The 27,500-nt window shown below is 47.6% G+C and overlaps 1 protein-coding gene across 9 annotated transcripts in view; it reads left to right on the top strand.

The window, feature by feature from the left end:
* LOC134462333 (eukaryotic translation initiation factor 4 gamma 3-like) overlaps positions 1–27,500 on the top strand; it is a 109,050-nt gene that overhangs the window by 33,071 nt on the left and 48,479 nt on the right. For 2 of the 9 annotated variants that reach the window (XM_063215296.1, XM_063215298.1), the window contains exons 4-10: positions 7,062–7,157; positions 8,243–8,278; positions 17,648–17,668; positions 21,503–21,739; positions 22,969–23,080; positions 23,898–24,007; positions 24,581–24,706. In XM_063215296.1, the coding sequence (XP_063071366.1) occupies positions 7,062–7,157; positions 8,243–8,278; positions 17,648–17,668; positions 21,503–21,739; positions 22,969–23,080; positions 23,898–24,007; positions 24,581–24,706 (738 nt within the window). Of the gene's footprint in view, positions 1–7,061; positions 7,233–8,242; positions 8,279–10,065; positions 10,111–17,647; positions 17,669–21,502; positions 21,740–22,968; positions 23,081–23,897; positions 24,008–24,580; positions 24,707–27,500 lie in introns of all 9 variants that reach the window. The other 7 variants (XM_063215297.1, XM_063215299.1, XM_063215291.1 and 4 more) reach the window with 6 other exon arrangements.

The raw sequence follows: 27,500 nt of genomic DNA on the forward strand, positions 1-27,500 counted from the left end.
TTGTGGTGTATTTGTATATGGTGTGTGTTTGTGGTGTATTTGTATGTGGTGTGTGTGTGTGTATGTGTGTGGTGTATTTGTACATGGTGTGTGTGTGTGTATGTGTTTGTGTGTGGTGTATTTGTACATTGTTTGTGTGTGTGTGTGTGTGTGTGTGTGTGTGTGTGGTGTATTTGTACATTGTGTGTGTGTGTGTGTGTGTGTGTGTGTGTGTGTGTGTGTGTGTGTGTGTGTGGTGTATTTGTATGTGGTGTGTGTGTGTGTGTGTGTGTGTGTGTGTGTGTGTGTGTGTGTGTGTGTGTGTGTGTGTGTGTGTGTGTGTGCGTGTGTGTGTGTGCGTGTGTGTGTGTGTCTCGCTGCTCCCATCTGTATTTCTGTTCTCATCTTCTTGGCCATCTGCTTCTCTCGCTCCTCCATCATGCTCTGCACTTCCTCATTTCCTCTCTACAAGCAGCGCCAACGAGCGTGCTTTCCTCCTGTGGCTGCCCCCACTCTGTCTTTCTCTCTCTTTTCCTCTATCCCTCTATCCCTGTCTGATTCTGTGTCTCTCCTCTCATGCAGTTCCACATCTCCTGCACATGCCCTTCCTCTCCTCCTCTTCCTCTCCTCTGTGCAAGTCATCCAACGAGTGTTCTCTCCTACTGAAGACCCCCTCTGTATCTCTCCTCTTTTTGTCTCTATCTGACTCTAACACCAAATGGTCCATCTCTCCACTCATCCTCTCTCCTACCCTCTTTCACTCTGCCACTCTTCTCAACCAGCTCTCCATCCTCCTGTAGCTCTCCATCCTCCTGTCTCTCTCCATCCTCCTGTCTCTGTCTTTCTGGGTTTCTTTTTGTCCCCCCTTTCCCGTCTCGTTCTGTGTGTGTGTGTCTGCATTCATCCTCTCCTGCTGTCTTCTCCTGCCCGTCTATCACTCTGCCTCGCGTCTCCTTCTGACTTTCCAATGAGGAGCGTCATGCCGGGTGACTGCATTTTAATGGCCCTGTGCACTAGAGTGTTGCCAAGAGGTGCATGCCCCTGCATTTATACGCGCCAAGCTCTGTGTGCGTGTGTGCGTGTGTGGGTGTGTGTGTGAGAGTGTGTGAGAGTGTGTGTGTGCGTGAGTGTGTGAGTGTGTGCGTGAGTGTGTGAGTGTGTGTGTGCGTGAGTGTGTGGGTGCGTGAGTGTGTGGGTGCGTGAGTGTGTGGGTGCGTGAGTGTGTGGGTGCGTGAGTGTGTGCGTGTGGGTGCGTGGGTGCGTGAGTGTGTGCATGTGTGTGTGCGCGAGTGCATGTCCATGTGTGATGTGTTGAGAGTGCGAATGAAGACTGGCTGTCACTGAGATGAATTGATTAACCCTTCGCCAGGCTGTCTCAAGGGACCTTGGGGACTCTGTGGAGACTGGAGCGTCTGACACTTTCAGGGCTCCCAACACTCGCACACATACCTTCTCTCTCTCTCCCTCCCTCTCTCTCTCTCTCTCTCTCTCGCACTCTCTCTCCCCCTCTCTCTCTCTCCCTCTCTCTCTCCCTCTCCCTCTCCCTATCTCTCTCACTCACACACAGACACACAGACACACAGACACACTCTCTCTAACTCACTCTCTCGTTCTCTCACTGTCTTTTACACGCACACGCACACGCACACACGCACGCACGCACGCACGCACGCACGCACGCACGCACGCACGCACGCGCACACGCACACACAGCGCGCGCACACGCACACACAGCGCGCGCACACGCACACACAGCGCGCGCACACGCACACACAGCGCGCGCACACACACACACAGCGCGCGCACACACACACACACACACAGCACACACACACACAGCGCACACACACACAGCACACACACACACACAGCACACACACACACACAGTACGTACAGACACACACACAGCGCACACAGTACGTACAGACACACACACAGACACACACACACACACACACACACACAAACACACGCACCCACAGTACACACAGTACATACAGACACACACACACAGTACACACAGTACACACACAGCCATATGCCAGTCTCCTTATCCCCCCTGGGTTACAAACTGCTGTCTCCCAGGGTGCAGCTTCCTGGGAAGCTTGACTCGGCTTTCCACAGAGCAGGCAGAGCAAACACAATCCTTTAGAGACGCTCCTTTGAGAAAGCAACCCGAGGGGGTCTCTTTGCTGTGCTGGAGCATCACTTTACTACACCCACCTTGATGTGGAAAAAGATATGTGGCTTAAAATGTGTTCCGCCTCTCCTCCGGTCTTCATTCTCAAAACCCTCTTGGGTTCTTCAGGCGGAAAACTTTTCTTAACTTCCAAAAATGTCCTTTTCCTTCTAGGAGAGGGAAAATACATTTCTTAGACACCACTTATCCAGTAGTGCATTGGTAATTTTCTGGATAACCCCCCCCCCCCCCCTACAAGCTGAAGTTGTGTGATTTTCGAACCAATTTTGAATTTAAAAAAATGCAAGGCATTGATTGGCTTGGGAATGAGAATTGTGATTAAGTTTTTCAGTATAGCGTTGAAAATGCCTGTATGGCTCCCCCCGATGCGAGTTTGTGTGTGGATGGAAAGTGCCCCTTCAAGGACGAGCGAAGAGTCCTCTTCTGCCTTCTGTGGAGTTTCTTAACAGGATTACCTGGACAGATCCCACTGGCCTTAATGAACTCGCCACTCCACCTCAAGTGCTCCAGGAGGAACGGCCATCTAAGCCCAGTTAAACCAGCAGCCTCCTGGGCCATGGTATCACACAGGGTGCGTGTATTATATGGTGAATTCTTGTCTTGACTCTTGTCAAATTCACCCCCTCTTCTGCCTTGCACTCAGGAGCCAGTCTTGGTGAAATTCAGGGTCAAATTCTTGGACCCTTACAAAGATGTCATCGTTGTCACTGTCTTTGAAGTGTGTTTGTGTGCGTGCGTGCGTGCGTGTGTGTGTGACTTTCTTTGCCATGCACTAGGCATCAGGATCAAGTCTTGGTCACCTATAAAGATGACACTGCCTTTCAGGGGCAAATGACTATCTTTGCGCCTGTTGACATCTTCCAGGTCCCTCCACACAGGCAGCTCCCTCTTTCCTTCTACTACTTGTGCCGATACTTTTAGCATATCTGTATCCTAAGATGTGCTGCAGTCTAAGTTTGGCCTTGAAGTCATCGAACCAAGGTTGTTGAACCCCCCTGAGACTGTGTTCCATTGAAACTGAAACCGGCAAGCGTCCTGAAAGTCTGGAATGCACCACCACTTGTCTCGGAGTCGGAACACTCCTTTGTGTACTTCGGAAGCATTGTGTTCTGACCTCCTTTGACTGACGAGCTCGCAAAGCGCAGGCCCAAAGCACTACTCTCAAAAACAACTCCAGTTACTCCTTTTACATGGTGAATTACCAGCATATTTATTACCATTGCGTTTGAGCCATATTTTTTTTCATAACAATGGTTTTGTTCTTTCTTCCATTGTTGTATTTCAGATAATATGATTGTATTTTTTATTATATGCATATGAGCCTGTACCATTTATTTCATGACTCGCTAAAGGGATCGTGTGGGATTTTTTTCTCTCCCCTTTTTCTTTCTGACACAGCGAGAAGCAGAACTACATCCAAGAGGGAACATCATTTAAATGTTTCTAAAATTGGAAGTCTCATATCTTCTTAAGTGAAACATGTTCATCTGTGAACAGAGGAAATGTCAGTGTTGCGTCTTCGTGTCAGTGCCAGTTACTTCCTGGCGCTCATCCGCTACAGTGTCTTCCATTACAGCAGCCAAAGCGATACTCTCCTCTCTCCTCAACACCGTATCAGTTGGCCTGCAGACGTAGAGCTCACTGTTTTACTGGCTGCACGTTGATCTAAAGATGAATAAAATGACATGACACACACACACACACACACACACACTCACATGCACGCGCACGCGCACACACCAAGTATACTGTATATATATATATATATATACACACACACACACACACACACACACGCGCGCGCGCGCACACACCAAGTATACGGTATATATACACACACACACACACACACACACACACACAAATTCAAGATTTGTGCAGTAGGTGTGTTAACAAACGGGTGAGAAAAATCCTGGCACAAATGGCCCAAATATTGACTGAGACCCAGGGCATCATTACCGAAACCGGTTCCATGGAACACTTCTAAAACACACACACACATGTGTGCGTGCACACACACATGCGCACACACACAGCACAAACACACGTGATTGGAGCAGGATGGGTTTTGTCAGTGCCTCAGAGAAGAGGGAACATAATTGTGTGTGTTTGTGTGCATATATATGTGTGTGTGTGTGTGTTTGTAGGCTTGCTCTGTAGCTGTGTGTGTGCGCAGACCCCGCAAGCACTGCAGCACGCTATTAATAAGCTCTCCAGCCGTCACTAACTTTAATTAGATCCTCCACCAACCTCCATTCACTCTCTCTCTTCCTCTACCAACCCTCTCTCTCTCTCTCTCTCTCTCTCTCTCTCTCTCTCACTCTCACTCTTCTATCTGCCTCTCATTCCTACAATCACCATCGTTGCCATTGTGTTCCTTTATGTCCCTCTCCCTTTATCTCTCTTTCTTTCTCCCTCTTTCTCTCTCTCTCTCTCTCTCTCTCTCTCTCTCTCTCTCTCTCTCTCTCTCTCTCTCTCTCTCTCTCTCTCTCTCTCTCTGGAACTTCTTTTCCATAGAAAAAGCCCTTATTTATTTATTAAATCCAATTACACCAAATACAAATTCTATATTCTAATGAATGAACAAGAACTTGGTTATTAACATGAAGCCACGGCTGTAAGAAGCTTACAGAGACAGAACAGGATTTTTAAACGTGCTTAACGCATTCGGAAAAGCGCAGGAGGCATTCATTGACTGTCCCTCGGCCCGTGCCAAATATCGACAAAATACCCTGCTAATGGCCTGCAGACTTCCTCGCTCGGCACTCTTTCCAGATGCTCCGTTGGCATGTGTGTGGGCAGTGTGTCTTTAAACGTCTGTGCACAGAAAGGTCTTTCTGCTTTTTGTTTGTGTGTCTCTACAGCATTTAGAATGACTTTTTAGCACACAATGAAGAGTTCCGTTCTCTGTGTGTTGGCCCCACAAACAAAACAACGCAGATGGTTAGTGGTCGAACGGGCCTAAAAAAAAGTTTTAGGTGAAACGGTTTTAGCAGTTTGGGTAAAGTCAATGTCTCCCCCTCACTTTGACTCGACACACAAACACACACACACACACACACACACATACGGACACACACACATACAGACACGTGAGTCAAGTCAACACACACCTTTGCTTAGCACTTGGCACCCTCTCCAGTTCCAGCCCCCAGCCTGTTTAGTTGGAGCGTTTGGCTCCCAAAGCAGATGTTCTCCCGAGGGAGGGGCGGCCGGCCGGGCGGGCGGGCGGTAATCACCTCCTCAATTAAAAGGCCTCTTTATAGCTGCCAGGGGAACATTGCGCTTAGCGGTTGCTCCGGGTGGGAAAACACCCACCATGACTAAGGACTAGAGAGAGAGCTATGTGTAACGTATGTCTGTGTATGTCTATAGCAAACTTTTGCTCACCTCATTGCAGAGCATATTTTTTGTCCACTGAAAATGTTATTATGAAAATAACAGCATCTGTTCATCTCCACACAGTGCTAAACACATGCAGTCACACATGCATACGCTTCAGCTCTGGACTGTGTAAAGTGGGTGGATGTTTGAAGTGCATGCATGTGTCCCTTGAATTATTGGCTGTGTTGCTGTAGCCATTTTGCAGTTTAATGGTGGCACTGGCAGCCCTAGACCGAGTTAGTAGGATTTTCTTTTCATGTTGTGTATTTTGGGAGCACTTTATGCCTTTATTTGATGGGATAGTATAGACCAGATAAGAAGTGAAAGGGAGAGAGAGAGATGTGTTAGGGTTGGGAAATAACCCAGGCTGGACTCGAACCTGGATCCCCACGGGCATGCAAGCAGTACATGATAGGCACCACAGCACCCCCCGGCAGTAGAGTTTTCCACCCCATATCTGGCTGTCTGAGATACAACCAAAGAGCCTCCCACCTCTAGCTTTGAAGGTTTTTTTGGATTTTGACACATTGAGCCAGTTGTACAATAGCGAAAATTCATCAGACAAGACAGTTATTTTTCAGAGTTTTCAGACAGTCCCAAAGTCTGATAGCTTGTTTTACACCCCAGTTTCAATTGAAGGTGGTCCCACACTTAAAGCCCTCATTGACGGCGGATCCATGGCATGTACCCTTAGTTCATTATGGACCGTCTCTGATGCAACCACAGAAAGACACACACACACAGAAACGCACTCAATCACACACACAATCTATCTGTCAATCTGTCTAGCTCTTTCTCTCTCTCTCTCTACATCAGCCTTTTCTTCCATCCATCTCTCTCTGCTTTCCCTTCTTTTTTGTCATATCCTCTCATCACATCATCTCGTCATGTCTTCGTCTCTGTGTAGTAGTACTCCCTTCATCCCCTCTCTGTATTTGGTGGTCTCTTGCTTTCTCCCTTTATCACGTGCCCTTTTGCTCTCCTCTCTAACCCGATGTAATTAATGACCTTTCAGTGCTTTCTACTTTCTATACAATCCTATTCCTATTGCTATCTTCCTTCCATTTCCTTTTTACCCCCCTTCCCTCCCCTCCCTCCCTGTATATTCTTCCTTCTATGTGTGTCTTTTTTATTATTATTCGTTTCATTCTGATTCACCAGCTCCTCTCATCCTGTCTCTCTCTCTCGCTCCTCTATTTTTCCGCCTCCCACGTAGAGTTCGTACTCTGGGCAGAATGTGGGCTCGGCACCCCTGGATCTCTCTCTCTCTCTCTCTCTCTCTCTCTCTCTCTCTCTCTCTCTCTCTCTCTCTCTCTCTCTCTCTCTCTCTCTCTCTCTCCCTCCCTCCTTCCTTCTATGTTTCTCTGTTGTCGTTTCCCTCTCTCTCTCTCTCTCTCTCTCCCTCCCTCCTTCCTTCTATGTTTCTCTGTTGTCGTTTCCCTCTCTCTCAGTCCTCTCATGCCGTCTCCTGTTCGCTTCTTTCTCTCCCCCGTGTAGAGTCCGTACTCCTCTGGGCAGAATGCGGGCTCCGCGCCCCTGGTGTATTCTCCGCAGACGCAGCCCATGAACGTGCAGCAGCCACAGAGTCGGCCGGTGAGTACGGCGTTCCGCGCCGCCCAGACGCCTGACGGGACGCAGGCAGCTGTGAACGTGAGCAACCTCTTGCAGGTAACTCATGGCAGACGGAGACATGAGTGTTAGCCTCTTATGGGTAACTCATGACAAACACAGAGTGAGACACATCTTATCACTAACTCACAGTAGCGAGCAAACCTCTTGCGGGTAACTTGTGAGAAACAGAGAGGGAGAAACCTCTTATAGGTACTCATGATGGGTAATAGGTACTCAACCTCATGAGAGATGGAGACGTAGCCTCTTGTGGGTAACTCATGAGAAGCACAGAGTGAGAAACATCTTTTTCCTGACTCATGGTAGTGAGCAAATCTGTTACGGGTAACTTTTTAGGGTGGCGGGGGGGTGGTTGGGGGTTGTCGGATATAACAGCTGTGTGAATTGCATAGTGTATGATGTGAAACTGTGTGTGGAGGGAGGGGTGTTTAGTGTGTGTGTGCGTGTGTGCACCTGCTGCACTGATGCCAATGCTGAGCTGTGTTGCCATCATCATTGCACTGTGCACCTGCACTGAGCCTTCCTGCCTTGGTTCATCGCTAACTTCTCCTCCTTTCCCTCTTGTGTGCGTTTGTGTTTCTCTCTTGCTTTCCCTCTCCTCTTTTTTTCTTTCTCTGTATCTGCCCCATGCAATCTGTCTCTCTGTTTCGCTCTTGTTCTCTTTCTCTTTATCTTTCTCTTTCTCTCTCTCTCTCTCTCTCTCTCTCTCTCTCTCTCTCTCTCTCTCTCTCTCTCTCTCTCTCTCTCTCTCTGTCTCTCTCCTCTCTCTCTCTCTCTCTCTCTCTCCTCCTCTCTCTTTCTCTCTCTTTCTCCCTCTTCTCTCTCTCTCTCTCTCTCTCTCTCTCTCTCTCTCTCTCTCTCTCTCTCTCTCTCTCTCTCTCTCTCTCTCTCTCTCTCTCTCTCTCTCTGCTGTGTGTCTGTGTGTGTTGATGTGCTGCTGTGTCTGGTCTCCTGTTCTCCTGGCCTGGCTACTGCCCTGCTCCTCCTCCTGCTGCTGCTCCTCCTCCTCCTGCTGCTGTTGCTGTCCATCTTCCCTCCGCCTGCTGCAGTTTGTGACAGGACCACGGCCTCCGCCCCCTCACCAGGTAACCATGCCCTCCACCTTTCCTCACCTCACCTCACATTAACTTCACCTCAACCCACTGTCCACCACCAGGCCACTTATGACACCATACTTCACCTCACCTCCCCTCACCTCACCTTGCCTCACCTGGCCTCGCCATCACCTGACCTCGCACGACAACATGCCTCAGGTCTCCTCCCCACCGCTACATGCCCGCCCACATTCTCCTCTCCCAGTGTTGTCTCTCTCTCTCTTTCTCTTCCTTTCTCTCTTTCTCCCTTCATTTTGCCTTTTTTTACTGCACGACCATTCATTGTCTTTCTCTCTTATCGTCTCTTCGCCTTTCCCCTCCCCTCTCTTTATGTTATCATCTACAGAACATCTCATCTCATTCTCTCATCTTCCATTCATCCAAGCCGGCCAGATAGCGGCCCTCATCCCCTCTAATGGTTCACAGGAAGGCTGATTGACCTCTCCAGCATGATCATAATGTCATAGATGACCATCTTTTTTTAAAGTGTACTTAATTGTGTACCATGTACCATTTTAGTTTGTACCAATGCTGAAGAGTACAGTTTTGTCTGCCCATTTCTGATGCGTAGAAAACTATTGATGGATAATTTTTGCTCATGTTGCTGACCTTAATGTTTACCACTGGAACATTTGTTATAGAACTGTTTTTATTCGCGAGAAGTTTTTTTAATATAATTTTGAGGCTGTACAATATCATTTGCTTTAAATATGATATGGGTTGTACAGTTAAAATATACTGAGCCACATGGTTATACTGAGCCACACCAAGAACTGTAGACGTGTCAGTTTCTAGATGGGAAGCAATCATGATGGGTCAATGAAGTACTGTAGCGTTAATCCGTAGTGATTCAAGAAGGTGTGTGTGCGTGCGTGCGTGAGTTGTTTGTTGAATCGTGCCGTGTGTGTGTGTGTGTGTGTGTGTGTGTGTGTGTGTGTGTGTGTGTGTGTGTGTGTGTGTGTGTGTGTGTGTGTGTGTGTGTGTGTGTGTGTGTGTGTGTGTGTGTTTACTTGCTTGCATGTTTGTGTCAGTTGTTGTGGGGGTTAGGACTTGACTGTTCGTATAAGCGAGGTCAAGCACTCAAGGATTAGGGATGAATCATAGCTTTGCACTTGTGTGTGTGGGTGTGTGTGTGTGTGTGTTTATGCATGTGTGTTCTTATGTGCCAGCATTTGTTTAACCACATCCAAGGGATGTTTTTTAAGAAGTGCTTGGAGGTAGTCACACCCCAGCTTCCTCAGAAGTGTGTGTGTGTGTGTGTGCGTGTGCGTGTGTGTGTGTACACATGGGTGGGGTTAGTCAGTGTGTGAGACAAGAAACCTCCCTCCTACTACTAGATGCCTATACACCCATGTGATTATTTAAGGCCTCCTTTTTGCACTGTAGTTGACCCATAGGGCTGTGTGTGTGTTTGGATCTGCACAAAAAAAGACTAGAGGTGACATCGTAATTTGCGACAGCACTGGCAAATGGCAAGTACTGCCTCCATCTTCTGTCAGTAGACCTGTGCTCTTCAGTCAATGCAAATCAATGGCGAACATGATCACCAATGGCCAAAAAATGGCCTATAACTGTGTGAGGTGTCACATTAATCAAGGACCAGATTTTAAATATCTACTTAAATCGTATGAGTTGATAAAAAACTACATTTTAAAATCATGTTAGTCAGTTAGATTTTTTTAGCTGCACATTTGAACTGTTGTCCTTGTACAGTGTGTTGACGGAATAATTCACATAAATAACACAATCATTCTTCTCCATTTATTTACATTGCTCAGGTCTACCTACAAACAATGGCTGCCCAGATGGCTGTGAACATGGGGGTAATGCCACCTCCAGGCTACTTTTCTATCTCTATGGTTCTGTGTAGCATCATTAAGAGATGCAGCCTCATTACCAATGTTGGTACAGTAGAGAGAGAATATAAGAGAACTGCTCTTTTTGGACAAATACAATAGCACAGTCACATCACGAATGGGATAGCTGTGTGGACAATCAGTTGCATGAAATTTGTAACACTGTTAAGCAAACAATTATTCAGTCCCTCTCATGTAGGCGTGACCAAGTTGTATATAGAAGGTGTCAAATTGGTCATTGTAGACTAGAAAGTTTTTTGTTAACTGGAGACTTGCCCCCTATTTGTAATTTTTTGTCATAGCCCTCTTTCTATTAAGCGTATTTTAACTTGCTCTGCACTGAGAATGAAAAGGCAGCAGTTTTTTTAAGAAAGATACTGTTTTTGATATTTTTAATAAGGTCCCACCTTTAAAGGTTTTGAACTTTTTAGAATGTGTTGATGTTAAGAAGCGTATTTAATCTTTTGATTTATATGATTGTTGGTTGTGTAAATGTGATGTGATGGGTTTTTTCTATCTGTATTGGCCATGATATAGCCATAGCTGCTGAACTGGCAATAAATGTAAACAATCAATCAATCAATCAATCAATCAATCAATCAGTCAGTCACATCACACACAGAAATCACAGCAACATGTGTACAGACTGACACATAGTAGTCACCCAGGGATATGTGTGAAGCACACATCACCATGCAGTTATACCGACAATCACCACACACCACACCACACCACACCACGCCACACCACACACAGTAAGACAGACGTATGCAAAGACGGTGGGGAGTGTTGTGCAAGTGTGTGGGCTGACATGGGATGTGGAGCAGGCGCAGCTCCTCTGGCACAGCGTGGCCTGAGCCTCTGCTGTGATTCAGAGGCAGAGGCCTTTTCTTTTCTTTTCCACTCTGATGCTTTCAGCAGACTTGCCTGCCTGGCTCGCTCACAAGTCACAGCAGACTGCTGACGTCTGCATTTGGCACGCCTGCACTCTGTGCGCCTGTGTGTGCGCGTGTGCGTGCGCGCCAGCGAGCGTGTCTATCAGAAAAGGGAGCACTCGTGGTGCTCTGGTGCTTGCACCATTTGTGTGTGTGCGTGTGCCTTTGTGTCTGTATCGGTGTGCTTGTGGATTTGATAGAGCACGGGTATCGTGCCTTCGTCTGCCTGGAGTTGTTTTGGTTCATACTCGTGGTGTGTGTGTGTGTGTGCGTGCGTGCGTGCGTGCGTGCGTGTGTGTGTGAGGTCTTTGCATGCCTGTGTTGAAGCAGTTACAGTAAGGCAGGCCTGGTGCTGTTTTTTGCCCAAAGCCTGGCACAGCTGGCTTCCAAGCCACAGCGCCATATAACCAGCCTGTTTTCATTCTGGCACACACACACACACACACACACACACACACACACACACACACACACACACACACACACACACACACACACACACACACACACACACACACACACACACACACACACACACACACACACACACACACAGTCCTCGATGCCCACAGCTTGCCCCACTCACTTTCAAGTCCTTTGTGTTTACGTTACGTAGATGGTCTTCTATAAATAGCTGGCCGCCCAGTTTAGTGGGTGGCATCACAAATGCATACTGATTCGCTCGCTTGTGCACATAGACCCACCACCCACTACCAGACAACATGCTGTGGCACTCGGCAGACAAGGTGTACACAGTGACCCTCAGTAGCGCCAGTCTGGAGAAGAAAAAACCCATTCCCAGGAGACACACACACACACACACACACACACACACACACACACACACACACACACACACACACACACACACACACACACACACACAGGGGTCACAAGAGTTTCAGACGCTGATCTAATCTGCCTCAGGGGCTGAGGCTTTGTTTGTTTGCAGTTACAAGTCTGTTTTCTCTTCTCTCTCTCTCTCTTCTCTCTCTTTTCTCTCTCTCTCTCTCTCTCTCTCTCTCTCTCTCTCTCTCTCTCTCTCTCTCTCTCTCTCTCTCTCTCTTCTCTCTCTCTCTCTCTCTCTCTCTCTCTCTCTCTCTCTCTCTTCTCTCTCTCTCTCTCTCTCTCTCTCTCGCTCTGCCTCTGCCTCTGTCTCTCTCTCTCTCTCTCTCTCTCTCTCTCTCTCTCTCTCTCTCTCTCTCTCTCTCTCTCTCTCTCTCTCTCTCTCTCTCTCTCTCTCTCTCTCTCTCTCTTTTTTTCTCTGTCCCTGTTCCTCTCTCTCTCTCACACACACACACACTCTCACACTTAAAGTCATACACACACACATTTTTTTGTCAGAGTCCGTCTCCTCTTCTTCCACCACCCCTCACTCATGTCTTTCCGTCTGTCTCTCGTATAAAAACACACACACACACACACACACACACACACACACACACACACACACACACACACACACACACACACACACACACACACACACACACACACACACACACACACACACACACACACACACACACACACACACACACTTCTCTTCCGCTGTCAGTCAACCCTGTTTATGCAACAGACTTCTGGTAAAAGGGAAACCATTTTTCACTGGAGTGCAGAAAGTGTGAGACTGCTTGGAGGGGGAGCCGCATCTGTGGCTCTGCCTACTCCTCCTCCCCTGTGTCTGTGTCTGTGTGTGTGTGTGTGTGTGTGTGTGTGTGTGTGTGTGTGTGTGTGTGTGTGTGTGTGTGTGTGTGTGTGTGTGTACACGCACGTTAGGAAAAGACCTCTGCGGCGTTTCGCCCTCTCTGTTCCTGGGTTTTATTGTCTCGTTCCTTTCAGCCCAGCTGATTAATGGCACAATTTGGCCGTCATCGTGTGTGTGTGTGTGTAGGTTTGTGTGGGTGGGGGCAAGCATGTTTTGTAGTTGTGTGTGTGTGTGCAGTATGTGTTTGTTTGGAAGTAGTTGTACCGCAGGCTGCGGTAGTGGGGGGGTGGTATTGAACTCCGTTTTCCTCCTTTTCCTTCCTGTATTCGCTAGTCCTGTTACTTTTCTTCCCTTTTTTGCCCCATTTAACAGCCCACCACAGAGCAGTTAAACGATAAAGAAGGCGGAACACAGAGAACGCTCTCCCTCTCTCTCTTTTTTTTTTGGCCAAGAGCGAGGGGAGAGTCACTCGCGTGTGCCAGTGTTGGAGATTTCTCCCAAAGAGAGAGGGAGGCAGTGAGGGAGGCTGGCAGTTTAGTTCAGACCACCAGTTCCCAGACTCCCCAGTGCCCAGCCAAGGCCGCCATGCCATGCCATGCCAGGGCTTCCCTCCTCGCTGGCCTCTCTGCCAGGGGCAGGCAGTCACTCTGGACGAAAGCTGAACTGCAGTTCAAAGGGTCCAGCCGAACTATAAATCCTGGCCGCTGGTTTTGTTCGTTGCTCGAAGTCTGCATAACCCACTGACACCTTTGGCCATCTTATCATGCGCTTTGCTAGCATGGCTGTTGCCACCAAGCGTTTTGGGAGCCTGCCCATGTAAGGTTTGCCATGCCAATGTTTCAGGTTTCAAGTTCCCAGAGAGGCAGGCTTCAGCGGGCATCTGTCAAATATCTCTGTACTGCTGGAAAGCTACATTTACTAATCACAACACTGATTCCTGTGACTTCTGCGTAGCATTGCATTGATTTTTTTTTCTGGTCAGAGCAAGAAGAACTCATAGATGGTTGCATTTTGACCGGACTGATTTGAACACAAAATTCAGTGTAGCGTGATGTCCCACAGGCAATATGGGTGGGCTCGGTCTAGGAGTTCTTCAATTTCCATAGCAAATACGGTTTGGCTCCCTTCACATCGTTTAAACATGTGCACTGAACGCCAGTGTTGAATGTAAAGTATGCGTCAGTTTTGCTCACTATGAGATGCTCCTGTGTGCCTTGCCTGCTGAAGGTCAGCCGTGGTGTAAATAATGGTTAGTGAGTTGGACTGTAGATCACATGGTTGCAGGTTCAAATCCCGCGCTCACCTCTTCCATCCATGGCTGAAGTGCCCTTGAGCAAGGCGCCTAACCCCACACTGCTTCAGGGACTGTAACCGATCGCCTGTAATATCTGTAAGTCGCTTTGGATTAACCTTTAAGAGTGTGGGTTTTTGAGCATTCTATAAAAAGAATGCGTTCTATAACAATGCAAGATTCTACAATTCCATATTGTATTGAATGACGCCCAGAATTCTATAGAACTTTCACTGCCCAAACATTCCCGTCACACCGGAAAAAAAAAAAAGCGCCAGCTGAGTGTAATGTCGTGTATAAGTGACTGTCACTTTCCATGAGCCTCTCGGGCCCCCATGACTCTTGCAGTGGTGATTGAACTACGGTATATGGCTAGAGCAGCCCACACGGCCGTGTGAGGAAGGACTATGTGTTGACAGATGGCGAGCTGGTGTCAGCAGAGTTGAATGATGACTGGTGCGTGCTCCACCTCTGTCTGCCCCTGTAGATCACCCATGCAATCAGCTCAGCTCAGCCAGCCGGCCGGCCGGTCGTCATTACGGCAGGCAGGCAGGCAGGTGTCAGTCACCTCTGCTAGTGTGTGTGAGAGTGGAAGTTAGGCCTGGCATGCATGCATGCGGCAGGTGCCTGGAGTTGTCATGTGTGCGGCTGCTGTCTGGGACGGAGCCCTGCGACTCCTGTGGTAGAACACTGCACTGCACTGCACTGCACCACGGAGACTGGGCAAGCCTCTGCCTGTCTCCTTCTGTACCTTCATTACCCTCCTGCACACGCACACACACACACACACACACACACACACACACACACACACACACACACACGCACACGCACACGCACACACACATGCAGGCAACAGTTTTCCATGCATAAACACACATTGGAAGGCACACCCACACCCACACACACACACACACACAGACACAGAGCTTGGCCCATTCCAGTGGAGTGTCGGGACCTCTCATTAACGGAGGAAATGCGAGTCCTTGTTACTGTAGCAGCTTGGGAGGCCAACCTCCCCTTCTCACCCCCACCGCCCAGTGCACAACTCTCCCTGTGATGGCCCTGGCTCACACTGGCCCAATGGTGGACGCAGACATGACTGCTACTGTAAGCCAACAGCATAGAGAGGCAGCCGGCAGTAGAGGGAGAGGGAGAGAGCGAGGGATATGGAGAGGGAAGGAGGGGCAGGGTAGAGAGAGTGAAGTGGGGGGAGGGGAGGGAAAGAAAAGAGGGGGCAGCGAGCGAGCGAGTGGGAGGGAGGGAGGCAGAGAGAGAGGGCGGCGGCGAGAGAGGGATTGAGCGAGGAAGAAAAACAGAGATGGACACAGTGGGAAAGCTTTAGAGGGGGAGGGGAGAGATAGAGCGGAGAGTGGAAAGACTGGGCTACACACACACACACACACACACACACACACACACACGCACACACGCACACACACACACACACACACACGCACACACACACACACACACACACAGACGTGCGCAGTGCACACATGCATGCACAGCACACGTATATAGGCTATAGGCTGTGGCGGAATGTGAATGTAGGTCAGGATGCTGAGGAGAGCAGTGAGGTCACACCCTGAGCTGAGCACAGCAGTCAGAGCCCTGCCAAGCTAGCTAGTCCAGCCCAGCCCTGCCCTGCACTGGACTGAACTGCACCCACCCACTCCTGCTTTTCTCCCTTTCTCTCCATTTCTTTTTCTTTTCTCTTCTCTCTTACCTACACTTTCTCTCACAAAGTACATGCTCGCTCAGTCACTCACTCTCTCTCTCTCTCTCTCTGTCTCTCTCTCTCTCTCTCTCTCTCTCTCTCTCTCTCTCTCTCTCTCTCTCTCTCTCTCTGTCTCTGTCTCTGTCTCTCTCTCTGGGCATTTGTGTGTGTCTGTCTGACACACACACACTCATTTTACAGCCTTGGTCTGTCCATCTGTTCTCCTTCTCCATTCTTTTCTACTCTTTCCTCTCAAGCTCATTTTCTTTTGACTCCTGCTTCCCACACTCCATTCTCTTTCTTTATCCTATCCTCTGCTCCTTCTTCACAGTACCCATCCATGCTGTCTCCTCCATCCATCCTTCCCTTTAGTTATTCTCAGTCGTTTTTTCTTTCTTTCTTAATGGCTACATTTACATGATGTTTTAATTCCGAATTAATAATTCAGAATTAAATAGTTCTTCCGTGTTTACTTTAATCTTTCACTTAATTCCGAATTGTGAAGTGTTGACATGACGTTTCCAAAGCGGAATTAAGCGTTATTCAGAATTAAAGTGAGTTAATTCCGATGAAATGTCTCATGTAAACGTAGCAATTGTCTGCCTTTTTTCTGTTTCATTCTCTCCCCCTCCTCTCTTTCCTTGTAATGTGTAGTGCTCCTTTTGTCAGTCTTTGTGTAACTTTCTCTCTTTTTGTCTGTCTTTCTTTTTTGTTTTGGTCTTTGGCCCCCTCCCTCCCTTTTCTCATAATGTGGTGCCCTTTTTCTTTCTTTCTTTCTTTCTTTCTTTCTTTCTTTCTTTCTTTCTTTCTTTTTCTTGTTCTTTGCCTTCCTCTCACCCTTTCCTAATTTCCAGTTTTTGTTTCTCTTTCTTTTTGTCTGGTCTGTCTTTCTTTCTGTTTCGTGCTCTCTCTCCCTCCCTCCCTCCCTCTTTTCCTAATAATGTTTGGTGCTGAGTCATTGCCAGGGAAGTGCCAGAAGAGGAGGCATGGAAACCCCCACAGCTGACACACACACACACACACACACACACACACACACACACACACACACACACACACACACACACACACACACACACACACACACACACACACACACACACACACACACACACACAAAGCTCAAGTGTTTGCTTCTGTGTGGACACCAGTGTGTATACGTGAGAGATGTTTGACGGGAGTGAGTAAGCAGATGAAATGTTTGTGTATTTGTGTGTGTGCGTGTGTACTATGTATCAGTTTGTTCGCCAGTTCTCCTCTGGGCTTGCTTGCTTTCCATGGGCGTTTTCTGTAAATAGGCTGCCATGCTGCGTCTGGGTGGATCCCTGTATTAGTGGATAGAGCGGGACTGTGGCCCCTGAGGTCTAGCCTAGAGTGGGGTGGGGATGTTCAGGTGGCTGTCCCATTCTCTGCTGGCCTGGCCGGTGATTGTGCCCTCTTTGGCTTGCAGGATGAGCTGTAGAAGTGCACTAGGACCAGCACACTGGGATATGTACAGTTGTTTCAAAGCAGACATCAATATTTTTAGCACAGTTGCTTCTTGTTTATTTTGAGTGTGTACGTTTATGGGTGTGGGCGGTGGGTGTGTTGTATACAAGTTTGTGAAAACAGTAACATTTGTGTAGCTGCCACTGATGATGTATTGTTGTGTGTGGGTGTATGCACGCCCATATAACCATGTGTGTACTGTATGTCTTTGTGGGCACGTAACCATTAAAAAAAACATAGTGTGTGTGTGTCTATGCACACGTGCACCAAACAGTGTGCTACAGTGATGTTTGTCCCCCTTCGCACACTGTACATTGCCAGTTTTCCCATCAGCCTCTCTGTTTCTTTCTGCTTCAATCAAGGGAGGATTCAGGCCCATCCAGGTAACCGCACACCTCTTAAGAAGTTTCTAGATGCATGGCATGACGAGAGATTGCTATAATTCCTAACCCCTACGAATGACCTTTAACCTTTAACCTCTGCCCGCTCTAATACCTTACCGTACCCCAGATGCCCCCAGCCTGGTCCCCCACTATTCATCATCATCACCATCAACTCAACTAACCAAACATGAAAATCCGCTTGCCTTCATTTCCGCAATTATCATCATTGTCATCCAGTTATTTAATGCCATTCTTCCCCGTTTAGCCCGTTTTCAACAACCATTTTTATTTTATTTTTATTTTTTCTGGTTGCTCTTTTCTTTTTCGTAGACTTTTCATGTCCTCCCATCCTGTAAATGTTTTTTCCCATTCCATGATAGATTGTTTTGACACAAAGCATGATGTCTTGATCACAAGCTACAATAGAGGGGAGGGGGAGGGGGTTGTTTGTCTGATTTGAGAGCTGTGTTTTTTCCCCTTTTCTCTGTGAGCGTAAATACAGTGTCAGGGATATCAGTTTCTGTCATACAATGGGGCCGGATGCCAAAGGAACTCTAGTGTGTGATGGTCTGACTCTGAAGCCAGCACCTCATTCTTCTCTCTGTGAACAGACGTATCGTGTGGCTGCTTTGTAGTGCGCCTTCACGCCCCTGCACATCTTACAGGGCCCAGCACTGTCAACACATGGCTCTGATAGGAGAGTAGCAGCCAGAGCCAGAAACGCCTCTCTTTCTTTTATCAGTCTGTCTCTCTGTCTCTCTGTCTCTCTGTCTCTCTCTGTTTCTCTCTCTCTCTCTCTCTCTCTCTCTCTCTCTCTCTCTCTCTCTCTCTCTCTCTCTCTCTCTCTCTCTCTCTCTCTCTCTCTCTAACACACACACATACACATTAGACAGACACCCATCCCTGTCATCCATCAGAGCACAGCTGTGCAACACACACCCACACCCACACACACCCACACCAGCATGAAATGCTGCCCAGCATGAAATGCGCAGATATGACGTACATTGTAGACACATCACATTCTTAAGTTACATGCGTACGCATCACATTCTTATGTTGCACACACACACACACACACACACACACACACACACACACACACACACACACACACACACACACACACACACACACACACACACACACACACACACACACACACACACTCGGCACATGAACAAAACTTCCAACTTTTGCAAACCATAACATGTACTTAATTTTCATTCAGTGTCATATTGTACACTTACAACTTGCTCAAGCTTACACACACCACACATACACAGATTTCAAACAAACACACTGTCCTGTCAGCATGTACACTTTTATTTTAGGCATCATTTGAAGCTCAGTGCTGTTTTCTACCCAGTATAAGTAAGCAAGTACGGTATGCCCTTCATTATCCCACAATGGGGAAATTGTTGTGTTGCAGTGTTGCAGCAGTAACATAGTACATACATCTTGTGTAAGAAAAGACGACATGCATACAAACACAGGATCAGGAAGTTAAAAATATATAAAGGGGATATAAAAATGGAGACGTTATAGAATAGAATAGTGTCGCACCGTCATAAACCTCCACTGCAGCTACTGCTGTTTACATGGCATGAGGTGTACTCAGGCTGTTGAATGGAAGCAAATGAATGACTAATTGATTACCACTTCGTGGTCGTTTTTTTTTTTTACACAACATATATCTTACGCGTTGCCTAGAAACAAATGTGTACGTAAAAAATGCTGCAGTCAAGCGTATTCCACGACAGTGATTTATTGAAATTCATTGATCACAATGACACACAGTCCAACAGTGTTTCATCGTTACACATCATCATTGCGTTTAGTAGTGTCTGTCTGTTGTAAGCCATGCAAATGTGCAAAAGCACACACACCACACAAATGGATGCAAATAAATACTAATGCACTCTTGCGTGTGAGCACACACACACATACACACGCACGCACATGCACACAAACACTTACATACACGAATGAACACATGAACGCACACAGACACACGTTTCTGCACCAGTGGCATTGGCATATGTTTATATGATCAGTTTAATTGATATGATAGCAGAGCTGAAGGCTATAGTAGAGTAGGCTTACAGTTCTGTTACTGCAGTACCTGTGCGGTCATGTTGCTGCACTGACACGTAACAGGTCTGCGTGCCTCCTGTCAAAATGCCTCCGACAGCCCGTCACTCAGAACAGAGATGACCCGCTTTCCAGAGGCGACGAAACTAGACGTGCATGACACACTTTTGGACTATTTTAAGCCAGATTGCCTTTGTGTGTGTGGGGTTTTTTTTTGTTTTGTTTTTGGCCGTTATAGTTTTAAGAGGATCCAAAAGGGAACCCTGTCGAGCTGGTGTTGTCAGTGCCTAGTACCTCTCCTCTTTCCCTTGGGCACTGCTGCAGTACTTTTTGTTTTGTCCTGGCTGCGCGACACTAGCTGCGCACAACTCAACCTCCGATTGTTGGAAACCGCTGTTAGTAAAAAAAATTAGCTCACATGGTTGGCTGCCAGTGTCGTGCCCCTCCTCACAACATTGTGTTTATAAACACAGTGAACCCATGTATACATTGGTTTTTGTTTTGTTTATGAACACGGTATTGTGAGGAGGCGAGGGCAAGACACTGGCAGCCAAGCATGTGAGCTAATTTTTGACTGACAGCGGTTTCCAACAATCAGAGGTTGAGTTGTGCGCAACCAGGGTCGCACAGCCAGGGGAAAACAAAAATTGAGAACCCATGTATGCCGTTTTCTGTAGACAGAAAGGCAGAAAGGAGACTGTTAAATTCTCACAGCAAAATGTCATTCCACATGAATTTGTGCAGTATTTGTACTTGACTTTCATTTGAGGAGTTGAGTCAGCGTTGCTGTTTGGCTAAGTTAGCTACGGTAATTATCTATCAGAAGGTTTGTGGTGGATGGATAGGTTTTGCAGTGAGTGTGTATGAAGAACAGAAGAACAAAAACTAGAAAAATGCCACCACATTTATTGTTATGGCAACATCAACAACAAGGGCTGTCTTTAGTTTTCCTGTTGACTTGCTGTGATGGGTCGTTTTTAAAAATGATCTCATTCGTTTTGAATTGGACATACCAGGGACTTTCCACTAGAGATCTATCAGGGTAATGCCTGTCTGCTGTCTGGGTCAGCAGCTTTGATTGCTGCTCTCTCTCCCCTCTCTTTGCTTGGCTCCAGTTCAGGGTTGTTGTGCGTGCCTGAAAACGGTGTTACTGTCCACCTTTCTCCACCTTTCAGTGTTTCTTTCGCACTCTTTAATTCTGTGGGCCTCTTGTGTTCTACTCAGCCTGGGGCCTTCTCTGCATGCTTTATCTCCCCTCTCTCTCTCTCTCTCTCTCTCTCTCTCTCTCTCTCTCTCTCTCTCTCTCTCTCTCTCTCTCTCTCTCTCTCCTTCCTTTCCTCTTTTCTGCTGGAGGCCATGCAGCGTGGAGAATGTCAAAGTCCGGGGCCAGTAGTGGTATTAGCGTGATGAAGGGTGGAACTAGGAGTGTTGTGGTGTGCCACCGTGGGGCTCAGAGGCATTAGGCCTTTACAATCTTCTCCCTTTTCTCTCCCTCTTCTCTGGTCTTCCCTCTTTCTGTCTCTGTTTTCTTCCCTTTACACATTTTTCTACCTTTCTGTCTCTCACCCCTCTCTCTCTCTCTCTCTCTCTCTCTCTCTCTCTCTCTCTCTCTCTCTCTCTCTCTCTCTCTCTCTCTCTCTCTCTCTCTCTCTCTCTCTCTCTCTGTCTCTCTGTCTTTCTCTTTCTCACACACTTTCTCTCTCTCTGTCTCCCTCCCTCCCTCCTTCTCCCTCTCTCCAGTTCCTGCACAGGACCCAGATGCAGACGGCGCGTCCCTCGCTGCCCAACAGCAGTGGTTCTCTGCGGCCGGGCTCCCAGTCGGCGGCCCCGGCCCAGGCCGTCTACCCCAGCCCCGGCCACCAGCCCATCATGATGACCATGACCATGCCCTTCCCCGCGCCACAGGCCACCCAGTACTACATCCCCCAGGTACGCGGGACCGTGGCGCGGGACAGCCCACAGCACTACATACAACAGGTACGTATGGACCACGGACGGGGATGGGGCCCGCCGCAACCAGGGGAGGGAGGGAGGGGTGGGGGCCCTTTAACGCATGATGGAGGGTGTATTAAGGGTATGATGATGTGCATGTCGTGGGGGAAGAGGGGGTGTAGACATAGGACTATATTTATTGGTGTTGGAGACGTGTGGAGACACTATTTGTTTTATATTCCAAGCAGTCCTTGTAATTCCAGAGGTTGCTGGTGTTAGGCTAGCGCAGTGATTCTCAAACTGTTTTGAACAAATGCCCCCTGGACCTCATCCTAAGTGTCCCAACGCCCCCTTGATCTCATCATAAGCCTGCCAAGGCCCCCCTTACTATTACAAATTTAAATGGACTCATGCCCTCAATGGCAAATAAGCACTGCCCCCTCTCAACAATATACTCCTCAACGCCCCCCTAATGCTCCCAAACGCTCCCTGGGGGGCTGTACCGCCCCCGTTGAGAAACACTAGACTAGCGCAAGTGAGCGGCTTAAAGGCAAGCGAACCCAGTGAACCCTATGGGAAATGGGGTCCTACGTCTAAAATCCCGGAGTGTCACTTGTAAGGTTATGCTGATAATGTGCATGTGATTGGGTTTCTGTGGCATGTTTTTTTTGGATTTGAGAATTAATAATTGGTACAATAAGGAAAGGTCTGCAGCGCACTGACAGGCTCCAAAATGAGAGTTTATATGCATGATCTTTTTTTACCTTTTTTTTCTCTTTCTCCGTTTAAGTGCGTTATGTCATGTGTAAGGTTGGGGTAGCAGTTTGTGCACAATAATGAGTATGCAATGAGTTTCCTACTACCGGTACATGTTTTTAGATTTTTGAAGGAATAGTAGGCACGTAGACTAATAGAAATGAAGGGCCGCACACAGACAAAGGCTCAAGTTTGTGAGCTTTTATCAGTGTGTGGACCTTTGTAATTCTTATCGCTGTAATAGTTTTGGTTCAGTACCTGTGTTCTTGTGATGTGCATGCATTCTCCCTCTCTTTCTGGGTTTGGAGTTCTCTCATTTGAGTTCCATGGGACTGTCAATTCTTTTGTGAAAGAATTGCGTGTCACTGCGCATCTTTCACTTGGGCTTTCACTTCATTTTATGTGCTACTTGAACACGTGTTTTTGTTCGTAGTACATAGGCATATTTGTGCATACTTGCCACTTTAACATTTGTTTTTGTTTATTCATATGCCTATTTCCTGTTCCTGTCTCCACAGTACCGCCACAGTACGCCGTACGTGGCTCCCCCTACGCAGTACCCCGTGCAGCCTCCCGGCTCCGGAACATTCTACCAGGGCCCTGGACCGGGGGAGTACGCCGCGCCTTTTGGTAAGACACACACACATACACACACACTGAAATACACTTAAGTGTGTGTGTACGCTTCCCATAACCACATACTGTATGCTGCTGACATGTTCTCATTAGAGATGCACAAGTAGACACACACGCACACACACACACACACACACACACACACACACACACACACACACACACACACACACACACACCAACAACTGTGTGTGAAGTCCAGCTGTAATCTCCCTGATCCCTGTGGAGCACTGAAGCTGCTGTAATATCATGACTCATGACTGTATTACTGTCGGCCTCAGTCTCTACCTTACACAGTCATGACAAACTGCTCTAATATACACACAAGTGCACTGCGTATAGCGTGCTTTGTGAATGCATTCATGGTTATGCAGCCGTTCAATTATCAAGCAGTAGGAGTTTGTGCTTTTCCTCCTGTTATCTCTGCTTCTCTCCGTCTCCAACGTTTTTTTTGTTGTCTTCGTCTTGCGCATATGTGTTCTCCCAAAGCCTTATTGAGTTGCAATTGGTCTCTACTTCAGCTTCGGTTCTTCAATGTGCTTTATTCCATTCCATGTGCTGTCTTTTATTCTTTTAATACGTGACCTCACTTTTTAAGTGTTCTGTTTTCCATTTGATTTTGCATTATTTTCATTTCGCAGCCGTGTTTTATATTACGTTTCCAGTTGGTCCTACTCTTTTGACATCATGCTCTGTCCATCTATGCTTCTTTGTATGTTTCTGTTCCCATGTGATATGTGCTACATTAAACATACAACATTTTGACATGACTTGACTTCTTGACTTTCTGCTCCTCTGTGTGTGTGTGCAGCTACGCCGCAGTACTACCCAGGCCAGGCTGTGTACTCCCCCTCTCCACCCATCATAGTGCCTACACCACAGCAACCTCCACCCTCCAAACGAGAGAAGAAGCCGGTACAAGTACTTTGCCTTTTTTTACTTTGCTTCCTGCTTCCACCATCCTCCTAGCCCCTCTCTCATATCTCTCTTCTAACTCCTTCTATCCTCGTCTTCTCTTCTCTACTCTACTCTACTCTACTCTACTCTTCTCTTCTCTTCTCTTCTCTTCTCTTCTCTTCTCTTCTCTTCTCTTCTCTTCTCTTCTCTTCTCTAGCCCCTCCTCTCTTTCTTCCTTTCCCCCCTCTCTCTCTCTCTCTCTCTCTCTCTCTCTCTCTCTCTCTCTCTCTCTCTCTCTCTCTCTCTCTCTCTCTCTCTCTCTCTCTGCATCTTCTCTTCACTAACTCCATTTTCCCCTCCTTGCCTCATTAATTCAGTGGATATTAAATTTGCGACCAGCATGCCAGGCCACATTTGCTCTCCTGTCTGTCTGTTGTCATACAGTACAGTATACTGAGCTTGTGTCGGTGCACACGTGTATAAGTCTCTGTCTCTGTCTCTCTCTGTCTCTGTCTCTGTCTCTCTCTCTCTCTCTCTCTCTCTCTCTCTCTCTCTCTCTCTCCCCCCCTAACTGTGTGCTCCTGTGTTCTCCTCTAGATCCGTATTCGGGACCCCAACCAGGGGGGCAGGGACATCACGGAGGAGATCATGTCAGGACGAGCCTCCACCACCCCCACTCCCCCCGCCACGGGACGGGCATCTACTACACCCACACCCCCACAGGTACACACACACACACGCACGTGCGCACACACACACACACACACACACACACACACACACACACACACACACACACACACACACAGGGTTCGATTCCGGCCCGAGTCATTTGCCGATCCTTCCCCGTCTCTCTCTCCCCACTCATTTACGGTCTCTCCTCCACTCTCCTGTCAAAAATAAAGGCAAAAGAAATATATATTCAAAAAATCCCTCAGTTTCATTCAGGATTAATAAAGTATCTATACTCTGCATGAAGACTCGAGTAGTAAAAGCACCCTGTCCCCCCCCACACGGCCACTCCTTTCTGGCGCACACGCACTCACGCGACACGCTACGCACCTGTCTGCCCCTAGCTAAGCTCTTCATCTAGCATTAAGCTCCTCCTTCTCCTCTCTGCAGCTCGTGTGAGTCTATCACTCCATTCTCTCTTGCCTTTGGATTAGTCACAGCTCAAGCTGCGCCACCACGCTAATCCACATCCCCAGTACCGAGTGTGTTGGAGAGAGAGAGTGCGCGCGTGTGTGCGTGCGTGCGTGCGTGCGTGCGTGCGTGTGAGAGATAGAGAGAGAGAGAACGCGTGTGTATGCATCTCTGCATTCTAAAAAGGCATGCATGGCCTATGATTTCCAAATTGAAAAAGATGCTCCATCCAGATTTTTCTTCAAGGTGTAATGATGGGTATGTAATGTAAGTATGTGTGTGTGTGTGTGTGTGTGTGGAGAGTGGATGTGTGTGTGTGTGTGTGTGTGTCAAGTAAGGCTGTAACGATATTGCATCGAACCGAGGGATCGCGGTACGCAGACCCACGAACCCCTATCGCGAAGCTTCCTCACAGAATCGCGATGTGCAATTTTAAAGTTGCTACCCCTCAGTGTAGAACACAACAGGCAACATACAGCCAAGAGTTTGCATATGCGCTTAAAAAGACCAGGAGAAAAAGGGCGCACACGTTCGAGTAACAGTTCCATCACCCCTTTCTCATATAAAATGCTCCTTCCAACCAGCACGTTGTTGTTATCCATTGCCTGAGCAACCTCCGTGAGACGAAAAACTTGGGCAAACATCGGAAGGTGAAGGACAAATGAACAACAGACCAAGAAGGCTTTTATAAACGTGTCAAGATTTTTTTTTATTCATTCACGCGCGATGTATTGCGAGTGGAGTTTGACGTTGGAGCAGAGAGAGAGAGCGCGAGAGAGAGCGCACGAGATGCTCCGCCTGCCTATAAACCAGCCTGGAATCGCTTGTAGGGAGGTGCCCGAAGTCGGACGAATGTTGAGGTCGATAGGCAGGATATTAGGCAGCATTATTTCTTCCCACATTAATGTTAGGCTATATTGTAAAATTACCGCCTACATAAGCAGAAAGCATGCTCCATTTCAGCCTCTGCATTCATTCTCGCTCTTGAAAAAATGTCAAACCACAAAACAAAACGAAAAACGTGTGCGTTACGTAGCAGTGAGAACTGAGGTTCATTTCGAGTTTTGATTGTAGGCTACGGGCAGGCGCTGCTGCACGATCAAAAAAAGCTACGGAAATATTGAACTTAATCAAAATTAAGTGTTGCATTTCTTTAAGTAGCCTAACTTAATACAACATGTTTCCTGACGATATATGGCCAGTGTTGTTTTAATGTTTGGATATTAATTGGATAGGCCTAATATTTGATAAAGTAAGACAGCTGCCAATGATCATACACCCTGACCACCCCACCTCTCTCTCTCTCTTTCTCTCTCTCAACATATGATCTTAGCCTATTTATAAGCCTTTTTCCTTGGTGAACTAATATCCCTTATTTCTCTGTGTTGTGTTTTGATGTCAACACCTGGGAACAGGTTGCAGTGGTAGCCTATATCTGCAACATCATTCAGCCTTGTAAACCTACAAAATTAATGCAAAAAGATATTAATTACAAAGTATATATATAATTTATTTTCTTTCTTTTTTTTCAAAGGATTTTTTTTTCAATTTTTTTGTGTGAAATCGTGGGGCATATCGAACCGTGGGTCATATATCGTGATACAAACCGAATCGTGGGTTGGGTGTATCGTTACAGCCTTAGTGTGGAGAGTGGATGTGTGTGTGTGTGTGTGTGTGTGTGTGTGTGTGTGTGTGTGTGTGTGTGTGTGTGTGTGTGTGTGTGTGTGTGTGTGTGTGTGTGTGTGTGCGCGCGCGCGCAAGCGCTGTTAGAGGAAAGGGAAAGTGGATGATTAGACTGGCATTGTGACTTTGGCAGAGGGCTCTGGAGAGGAAAGGTGGCTATCTCTCTCGTGTGTGTGTGTGTGTGTGAGAGAGAGAAAGAGATGGTTAGGGAGCTTAATCCTTATCAGCGGGCATCAGATCAGCCTCTGGCCAGCACAGAGGGGACTAAGGGCATCACACACACACACACACACACACACACACACACACACACACACACACACACACACACACACACACACACACACACACACACACACACACACACACACACACACACACACACACACACACACACACACACACACACACACACACGGCACCCCTCCCTGTTAACCACTCCACTTCTGCCTACAAAATAGCAGCTCCAGCTCTGCCCCTCCCCACGTGGCTGCTCCACACGTGCCCAACAACGCTGCAGGTTCCAGGCCCCAGCTGTTTCCCCATCATATCATACCTTCTCCACTAATGCAAACAAGACCGCAGATGCAACTGCACTGTGCTGTTACCCATTCCGCTCGTACACACAAGGCATCAGCCCCAACTTTGCCCCTCCTTTCTTACATGGCTACGGACACCCCTGCCAGGCTTA

Source organism: Engraulis encrasicolus, chromosome 14 (genome assembly GCF_034702125.1).
Source record: "Engraulis encrasicolus isolate BLACKSEA-1 chromosome 14, IST_EnEncr_1.0, whole genome shotgun sequence".
Taxonomy (NCBI): Eukaryota; Metazoa; Chordata; class Actinopteri; order Clupeiformes; family Engraulidae; genus Engraulis; species Engraulis encrasicolus.